We start from the raw sequence: 10271 nt of genomic DNA on the forward strand, positions 1-10271 counted from the left end.
TTCCTTGTCTCCTACTCCTACTACATGGAAGGACTCCTAGTTGGACTAGAAAAGGGGGAATCCTACTCCCGGTGGGAGTAGGACTCCCCTAGGGCGCGCCATAGAGAGGGACGGCCCTCCCCTCCTCCACTCCTTTATATACGGGGGCAGGGGGCACCTCTAGACACACAAGTTGATCCACGTGATCATATTCTTAGCCGTGTGCGGTGCCCCCTTCCACCATAATCCTCGATAATATTGTAGCGGTGCTTAGGCGAAGCCCTGCGACGGTAGTACATCAAGATCGTCACCACGCCGTCGTGCTGACGGAACTCTTTCCCGACACTTTGCTGGATCGGAGTCCGGGGATCGTCATCGAGCTGAACGTGTGCTAGAACTCGGAGGTGCCGTAGTTTCGGTGCTTGATTGGTCGGGCCGTGAAGACGTACGACTACATCAACCGCGTTGTGCTAACGCTTCCGCTGTCGGTCTACAAGGGTACGTAGATCACACTCTCCCCTCTCGTTACTATGCATCACCATGATCTTGCGTGTGCGTAGGAATTTTTTTGAAATTACTACGTTCCCCAACACTTGTTGCTCCTGTCCGATCAACTTTGCATATGCCAAGTTCAGAGTTTTGCATATACCGCTAGTTCATTTTGGACATAATGAATTCTTTGAAACCATGATTATTTAGGAGTTGATCGTGTCGGACATGATCAATGATAATCAAGATCCGACCCCAATGGACTACGAACTAGGGGATCCAACCGGCTCTTCATTTGAAGTTGGGACAACATCAAATCACAATCCGAGCAACAAGAAGAAGAAGAAGAAGGCAAACACAGCAAAGGCAAGAGGTCCAGCATTCTCAACTTTTGAGGATATCTTATTTGGTAAAGCTTGATTGGCCACAAAAATGGATCCAATATGCGGCATAGAGCAAAAGGGGAACAAGTACTGGGAGAAGGTTTGGAAGGAATATCATGAACAAAAGCAATATATGGAGCTGCATCCTATCGTCACCAACTGCAATGTGGCATCTCTCCAACGTCGATAGAGGATCATTCAAGCGGAAGTGAACAAGTACGTCAGCTACTACTCACAAGTGACTGGCCGCCCTCAAAGTGGGATGGGTGTGGCAACTCACGTAAGATAAATTATTTCATCTTGTCATCATTTGCATATGCTTGTTATTGTTGCATACTCATGCTTATACATATTTTGTTTGCTAGACGATGGTGACAACCACTATGTATCGAGAAGAAGTCATTTGGTTTTAGCCATGGTTGGGTGATATTGAACGACAACCAAAGGGAACACAACTTGTGGACGATCTCAAGACCAGCGAGAAGACGAATGATGGCTCAAACTCCCACCGATCAATTGGGTTGGACCAAGAAGACGAAGATGAGTGGAGAATGGAAGAGCCACCGCACAAAAGAATAATCGACAAGTCATGGGAAGCAAGTGCGAGAAGGCAAGGGCCTCCCGTGACGCCGCGGCTACAAAAATGCCCTCCATATGGATGGGCATTTTTTTATGAGGGAGAACAAGAAAGAGAAGAAGTACAAGCTCATGTTGGATGTGCAAAAGGAGAGGACAGAATGAGACCGAAAGAGGGCGAAGAAGAAGCTAGAAATTGAGAGGAAGAAAATTGAGTTGAAGAAGTAAGAGGCCGCGATCAAATGGGATCTCGAGAAGGCTGAGACATTTGGAGAGATTGAACTTGAGAAGGAGAGGTAGCAAATCATACGGGACGTGAAGGATGCGAAGATAATGTTGTTAGACGAAAACCTCTGAGATGAGCATGCAAAGAAGTGGTTTGTGGAGAAGAAGAAAAAGGAGATCAACGACCGTAGGGAGAACAAGACGGCGAGAGCGGCTACGGCAACATCGGCAAGGATGCGGGCGAAGCATGCGGCCCGGATGCAGGCTGCATGGATGGCGTCTGGCAAGTGATCCGGCACGCTCCGACATTGATTTTTTTTTTGCATGTCCTGATTGTTGAATTATAATTTATTTTGCTTTATCGTATTTGTTTCAATTGTTGAATTGGGATGATTTGTATCAAATGATTGACGTGCATGAATTGTATGAATTTAAAGATTCGTATTTGAGATGTGTGAATATATGGCTGCCCAAATGAGGGATCGTCCGACGCTGCCCGCAGTTGTATGGGTGCCGGATTTGTAAAGTCCGGTTGTAGATGCTCTCACAATGGCCAACGTTCAAGTGATGGTTTGCTTTCATCACGCACATCGTTTGCCTCCTGTTGGTACGGCAAAGGCACCCGCTTTGAGCCCCCGCGCCATGATTCCTGGTGGTCGGTCTCATAGCATCCGCTCAGGTCCTCTCCTCAATCCACCTCATTTTCAGCGTACCTGCGACAGGTTCGTGAGAAGTAACGAGGAGCGCAAACTTTGTCGCAGCAAGTCTGCCATGGCTAAAGTTTCTTAGCGTTGATTGGTTATTGTATTTGCTGTTCCCGCACTCGGAGAAGAGCACTCAAAATGAGGCGAGGCGAGGAACAATCTACGCGAGAGGATTACGAGCACCGGAAAAGCAGTGCATTATTTACGTGGTTTTCTGCCGAGAATGCTTCTAGAAAGGAGCATCAGGTTTTTGAAACCTGAACCCGTGCCGTGACATCCAAATCCTCAAACAAACCACGACGTACGGTCTGCGACGCGCCGGCCGGCAGCACGGCTTCGGGGTCGAGGTCGACGTACTGTTGTCACGGAAACTCACAAGCATGTCGAGTGGAGAGCTCCTTTCCCTACCACGTTTCAGATAACAATCACTACTCCTCCTATCGACACATAAATCATCTTACGAAAACCAAACAATCTCAAAATACTTAAATACGATGCATTAACTTTCACTTCATTTCAGATGACAGTTACACCTTGTACTTGATGAGATGCTCATGTTTACTGTGTTAAAAAAAAGATGGCTCATTGTGTTACACAAGCGCTTCTTGCCACGATATGCTCTGGTGTTTGTTTGGTCCGCGCAGAATTGTTTTTGTTTTTTAGAAAGAAAAAAAAAACAGGGGCCCTGGAGCTGGAGAGCAACAACACAAAGTACTCAGGTGTAGATACTTCCAAGAAAAGCGTCCGTGAACTCAGGTGTGCAGAGGATGAGATGTATGGATGGCATGGCATGTTGATTGATCAAAGCTTTGGGTATTTTGGTTTTGTTGTACTATATTATGGTGGCTAAAGGAAGCCGACAAGTTGGCGGTCAAAGACTCTCCAAAGTGCCAAGATCAATTTCCCAAGCCTTTTGCCGCTAAACATGTGAAATGTGATGCGAGCTTTCGTTTGGAGGAATTATATATGTGTACTGCACAGTACTTTCTCACAGTAGACAAAGCTGGAGTACGCGTGCATGCTGAGACTAACACTTTTCAATCAACAAAGGTAATATGAAAAGGATGAAATGGATTGTTTATTGAGCTTGTCTATACATGCAGCATCTCTCTCATTCAGCTCCCTGCCTTTGTTTTCACATCATCACCCTAGTCTAACATCAACAACAAACCCAGTAGGCAAATCAAATATATACATTTTCTGGCAATATTTACAAACTTCATAACATCAGTTCAAGCACATCTCATTGGATCAATGGTATAAATAAAAACCGGAGCTAAAAAACTGCAAAAAACGTGAGCAAGCCTAGTCTACGCAAAGTCGCAAAACCAAAGACAAACAAAGAAGAGAAAAGAACTATACACATGGAGCCTTCGCTCCAGCCAGCTTCCACTGCTCCACCTCCACCATGATCGATTCGGCTGCAAGATGTTGTTCAAGACCACAGTCGTTTCTCAGCTCGCCACATAGTCAGGAGGATGTTGAGTGATCGTGCACCTCTCAATTTTCCTTCCCCTGCGCATGTTGCAGCTTGCTCAAACCAGGAGTTGCAAGTCTTACCCGACTGCCGACCAGTGGCCTGCAGCGACAAGGGCGAGAGGACCTCATGCCAGACCTGTCTTACAAATGGACATTCAGTTAGCATGTCTGACAGTGTTTCAGTTGTCTGATCGCGAAGGGGGCAGCGACCAGACCACGGCGTTTGAGATGATCTGCCATCCAATATCTGTTTGCTGCACCAACCAAGAATAAGACCTTTCAACGGAGCCCATCCGTCCCGAAGTGTTGACTCAGAAGTACACCCGAAGAGGGCATTTATGCTCATTTAGCTGAATAGGAACCTTAGTCAGATAAATTCCAGATAAACTGGTCTTCGATGCCAGGGTAGATGGACCAGGTGTCGCTGATTTCCACAGGATGGAGAAACTCCACAATGTCTTGCACATTCAGAGTTCCAGCAATGTATCTGGTCCAGCGGCTGTTGAGGATGGCATCAGAAAGTGACCTCTGCTAAGAGTTCACGACCCTGACCACGGAAAGAACTGTAGGTGCCAGCTCGGCTATGGACTGACCTGCGATCTATCTGTTCATAACCGCGCAGGCGTTCCATCACCAACAGTCAGCGAAGCTGCATGCACAAAGCCAGCACCACACTTATTCACCTTGATTGGAAAATTTGCCCCAAGGTTTGGAGGGGTCGACTTGACTCAGCCAGGGCCATAAAGCATGCAGTTGCGTCCAGTGGAATTTATCGTCCACTACCAGGGTCAGTCTACACAGAAACAGATAGCACTTCAAGGAACAATGGAGTGCAGAGCTACCACCTTACACCATCAAAAGATAACATGGGAGTCTCGCTGATGCTATCTCTAGTAGAGCAAGAACCAAATAATGCAAGATCCGATGTACCAAACAAGCAGCTCTTGGTGTTGCCTTCGACTAGCGTCATACTGTTGTCATCTTCAAAATCATTGCAAATACTTCCATTCGACGAGAAACCAAACATACCTTCCAAATTACCACCACGAGATTTGACATGATGTGATGATGACCGCAATTCTGTGGAGAAATCACATAAGCTTTCCCAGTTTTGCTTACAAGAACGCTCTGAATATGAGGATAAGGAATCCAAACAAGTCTCATTTGCATCCATGCGCAAAATGCTGTAGCAGTCCTTTGGGTCATGATGATGATCAAGAATTCCAGACGTGTACTTGGGAAAACTTGAAGCAGTGAATTTCAAAGGTAGCTGATCCAGTCCCTGTACAAGCCCAGTATCAGGATCATCAAACAACTCTGCCTCTGTCAAATGTCTCCCCACCATTCCATCCATACAGGATACAGGGACAGCAGAGTCACAAAAGCTCTTTGACCGCTGCTCAAAAGGGTAATCTGAAGTTGAACATATGGAATTCAGGCAACTTCGGTCTGGATTCAACACAATGCTCTTGCTCTGACTAACATGGAAGTTGGAGATACTGCTAAAACCATTATTATCAAGAATTCCGTTTCTAAGGCCTAAAAATCCTGAAGTGCATTTCTCATGTGACTGATCAAATGCAGATTGAAGTCCAGCATCAGAATCATCAAACAATCCTGCCTCAATCAAGCCATCCACCTCCAGTCCAAGCGACTTAGAAGTACAATGCTCTAGGGATCTGGAAAACTCAGGTTGCCATGAAGTATCTGATATTGCACGCGACACCACAGACTGCTCTCTGATCTGACAGGGGAAGGACAATCGATTTGGAAATGGTTCAGTGACTGCTAGCAACAGCATTGGATCCCATTCATCATGATCATATGGCTCAGATTGAATATTGCAGCCCAATTCATTACCCGAAGCTAATTTGCCTTTGGTGAGGTGTTGAACATCCTCTAGCAACAAGTTGGAGACCTGGTTGTGAACAGTGTCCCTTTTCCAATCAGAACTTGAAAGTTTTGTAGAATATGCTGATGGTAATGACATGCTCTCATGTGCTCCATTGTCCACACAAGATAAATCGTCTTTCCAATCAAGAAAACTTGGAAGACCCTGATCGTCTACCCATGGCAACGCTAAGAATTGACGTGATTCGTCACTTGCATATGAGGATGACTCTTTGCCCAATATCAGTTTACTTGATGATTTGAAATCACCCCCATAATCAAGCATGTTTTCAAAATGACCTTTGGGATCAGAATGAGCACGTCTGTGAACCATTTCCCTCTGTCTCATGGGCTCTTTATGATGCTGCATTGCATTAGGTAGCTGTCAGAGGTAAACCAACTAGATAACAGAACTTTTAAGTAGGTGATGATACATTTGTAACTATAAGTGTTCAAACTAGAGGGGCTCAGCAAAGAATACCTCTCTTATTATGTCGTTGGCGCCTAACCTTTGCAAGATATCAGCAAAAAAATCTGATCTGAAAAGTTCAATCACCGCACCAACAATATTAGAGTACATGAAAATATAAAAAGTAATTGAATTATTCAATAATATAATAACAACCTTTTTCGCAACAACTCAGAACTTTCCATTGACACAGTTTTTGCAGCTAGCTTTAATAATTTTCTTCTCTTTTCTGAAAACATGCGTCCACTCCCAGGTTCTGCGTCTATTACCGGTACACGAGAAGTGGAAACATAATGGGATTAGCATCTCATCTGAATGTAGCAATTTTAAATTTGCTAGAAATACACTGCTAACAACATATGATCTCATGGGCACAACCTTACAAAAGATTTTCAGAACTTGGGAATTGCAGAATTTAGATACGGTGAATCATCATCTCAACAAGGTGATGTATCTAATCAGTAACATGTGCTTGTAGCAGGGAACGATTGCAGGACACATATCAGCATCATGCAAGGAAAAATTATGTACATTTCAAAAACAGATATCCGCTAGCTAGCAAGGAAAAAGAGCATCCAAGACTAATAAAATACCATGATTAAAGGCATGATATTATTACATTCGCATCTATTTTAGTTTTAGTACTAGTAGTACATCTTTAGTTTGTTCACTCCCATTGCAACCATGTTAAATAAAGTTTCAACCATGCCATATGTCATATAACTGTACAAGAACAACAACAAAGCCTTTAGTATAACTGTAAAGTTACCAGAAAGGTTGACTACTGTATACAGCAAAACTTTCAGCAGTATGTAGTATTTCTTTTGATAACAAAGCAGTAAAGTAGTGATTGCACTAAACATTTGTATCGAGTAATGAGCATGTGCTCACCGGTATTTCTTGAAATCCCTGCGATTTCAAATGGTGTCTGAATCGTGGGTGTGAAAACATGACCCATTGGCAGGATATCACATGGTTTTAACTGAGGTGTATCATGATTGTGATATTCTGCAGAGAAGAGGATCAATAGTGAGAAGAGTCTAACGACATATCACTCATAATTAAAAGAAGGGGTCAGAGAAAGAAAACCGGACCAGAATGTGAGGCTTGCACTTCCACTTGCTCATCAGAGATTTCATTGTTTGAGGGTGTGGCTGGGGTCTCATCAGGACACAGAGTAACATTCTGCGCAGGGAACTTCTTGTGCGACGTCATGTTCTGTGGTTCTACAAGTGCAGAAAGAACGAAGAAGTTCATAGGACTGATGCATTGCAGCTCCTTTTAATGTATGAAGCAAGAAGAATCAAAGAGAATGATACTATAGGACAGCAAGAGTGGATACAAAATTACAAACCCATTCTATCACCCTCTTTTTGCTTGGAGATGCTTGGCACAATGTTTTGATGAGGTTGTCTGAGGGAACGGGATCTACATCCTGACTGCTCCCACAATTTCTTAAAGAATTTGAGTTCGGTAGTTTTCGCATCGGAACCTGCATAGGAAGTGATGCCCAAATAGGAGTGTCAAATAACACACATCATTTATTACTATTGCTGTTTATTTTTATTTTCTGTTACTCCAATCTTCTTAGGCAGACTAGATTGTCTGATTCTGTGTATTTTGCAAATTTGAATGTTTGAATACAAGTCATCAGGTGGGTTGTTCCCAGCCAAACATTGATCCTTCCAACAGAAAATTAAATATCGCATGGCTCGAACAATCTAACAGGTACATTGCAAGCATCCTTTTGAATTTAGAGCATATTGAACCTTTGACTAGGAATTCCAATAAGCAAACAGGTTGACACATAAGAAAAGAATTAATGTTACCAGATTATAGTTGTGGCACAACGCCCCTTTAAGCTGTGATTACAGAATTGCAAGATGCAGAAACATATAGCGTCTAAAAGAGTACTAATGCATAAATTCAGTACTGTTAAGAAAGACAGGAGTTACAGTGAGACTAGAGGCACCTTGGGGCTTAGTTTTCTCAGCTTTGCTTGTGTTAGCATCCTGTCTCGCATGCATGTGATGACTACCAGCTTCACTTGCAAATCGAACCTTTTTTCTTGGCCTTCCATCTGCCATTAGATAGTGAATCATTGCATGAAGCCAGAAATACAGAATGATTTACAGGATGAAACTCTCACTCAAGAAAGGCTGCAATGACCAACATGTTGGTACTTAAGGGTCACTTAGCAAGATTTCGCAATACCAGAGCTGTACAGACAAAATTCAAAGAAGTAAAAAGAAGATCCTAAAACCCCATGACCTCGCAGAAACCGAACATGCCACTCAAGAACCACAAGGAACGCATGGAAAACGTCAGCATGTAGCTAGGGAACGGAAGCGCACGGCCTTTAAACAGATACCAGATCCTACTAAATCGAGAGTGAAATGATCCCAACTCTCCCCAAAATGCCACGAACTCTTCTGTTTTTCTTTGCGGGGGAAACGCAGGATAGGCATTCCAATTCAATTAGAATCGAACGGCAGATTTAACTCCGAGGCGTCTTCCTGAACCCCCAAAAATCCCAACTCAACCCACAAGACTTGAACTTCTGCATCAATCTTGGTTTCAAGAACTCGAGGGGTAATACAAGAATCGTAACAGCGGTGGAGGCGAGGGAGACGAGCCTGGAGAGGAGGGCTTGGGGGGAGGCCTCGACGCTGGCGGGGGCTGGGCGGCCGAGCCTCGCGGTGGCCGCAGCGGCTTAAGAGGGCGGCCGCTAGGGTTCCGGAGCTGGGGGCGATCCATCGCTCGCCGCCGCCGCCGCTTGGGTGGGTGCGCGCCAACACTCGGGCGCAGGAAGTTTGCGCGTTCGGTTCTCGCGTGTGGTCAACTGACAAGTGGAACCCACGTGGAAAGTTTATTTTTGCTTTTTGCGAATGCCCACATGGTAAGGGCAACTCCAACCGCGTGCATCAAAATGCAGCGTCTGAACCGTGTGATCCAAACACTTTTTACCCTTCAACATAGTGCATCCAATGTACAGAGGATTATATAGCATGTCACTTAAATAAGAACGGCACTTTTTCGGTTCGCTCAGCGTATTACAAACAGTGGGAAGAGACTTATGCCCAGGAAGATTTGATGGGGAACTACCGATCTGGTTCTAGACCACATCCAGTATGGAAGAAGATTTGGAAGCTCAAACTGCCAAGAAAGATTAAGATCTTCATTTGGAGGTGCTTACACAATGTGCTACCATGCTTCAGCGTTCTAACTAATCGACATGTTGGTACTAACTCTCAATGCCCGGTCTGCAAGATGGACGCGGAAGATATATGCCATGTACTGTTCTCATGCCCACGTGCTCTAGCTGTTTAGGAAGCCTTGGGCGTTGGCAATATTATCAGGGACGCCATGTGCATAGACCGCTCTGGAGCAGCGATAATAGATTTTTTCTTATGTGATGAAGCTAATCAGCGTATGTACTCAGGCCCAATAGAATTGTCAGAGATTATTGCTGGAACCAGCTGGTACATCTGATGGTAGTAGAGACAATTTGTGCACGGAGAAACTGTCCACTCGCCGGAACAAACTGCGATATTGATCCGGGCTCTAAGCCTAAATTTTGTTCGGACAGCAGGGAAGCCGAAGGAGAGACCTCGACTGAACAAGTGGCCTGTTGTTTTGTCCAGCCAACAAGTACTAAACGTTGATGCATCGTTTTATGTTGAAGATCATACAGGCGGGTGTGGAGCAGTAGTAAGAGACACCCGCGGGAAATTCATCGGGCATCAACGGCTTATCTCATGCAAATCCCGGATGTCGTCTCGGCGGAAGCTGCAGCTTTGTTAGAAGGCATAAAACTTCTCCAAGGCCTAGGTTGCAACAATGTGATGCTGAGAATGGATAATATTGTGGTGGTTGATGCTCTACGGATGAATGAAGGTCATGCTATGATGGCAGCCCTAGTTTTAGAAGAATGTAGATTCTTGCTTCGTGAGTTCGGGAAGGTAAGTATTGAGCATTGTAATAGAGAGTCAAATGTAGTTGCTTATGAGCTAGCTAGTTGGGGAAGTACAAACTCTCCCTCTGTATGGGTAGACGCACCCCCTGAGTTTATTGTAA

The 10271-nt window shown here is 44.6% G+C and overlaps 1 protein-coding gene across 1 annotated transcript; it reads right to left on the minus strand.

Annotated features, from left to right (window-relative positions):
• Nucleotides 1-3530: 3530 nt before the first annotated feature.
• Nucleotides 3531-8973, minus strand: LOC119317123. The gene is made up of 7 exons (XM_037591524.1): nt 8167-8973; nt 7549-7686; nt 7289-7420; nt 7086-7202; nt 6351-6456; nt 6207-6264; nt 3531-6089 (listed from the first exon to the last, which is right to left on the minus strand). Exons 1-7 carry the CDS (start codon nt 8294-8296, stop codon nt 4674-4676), a joined length of 2097 nt encoding a protein of 698 aa, XP_037447421.1. The 5' UTR covers nt 8297-8973; the 3' UTR covers nt 3531-4673.
• Nucleotides 8974-10271: the final 1298 nt, after the last annotated feature.

Source organism: Triticum dicoccoides, chromosome 6A, assembly GCF_002162155.2.
Source record: "Triticum dicoccoides isolate Atlit2015 ecotype Zavitan chromosome 6A, WEW_v2.0, whole genome shotgun sequence".
NCBI classification, from domain to species: Eukaryota; Viridiplantae; Streptophyta; class Magnoliopsida; order Poales; family Poaceae; genus Triticum; species Triticum dicoccoides.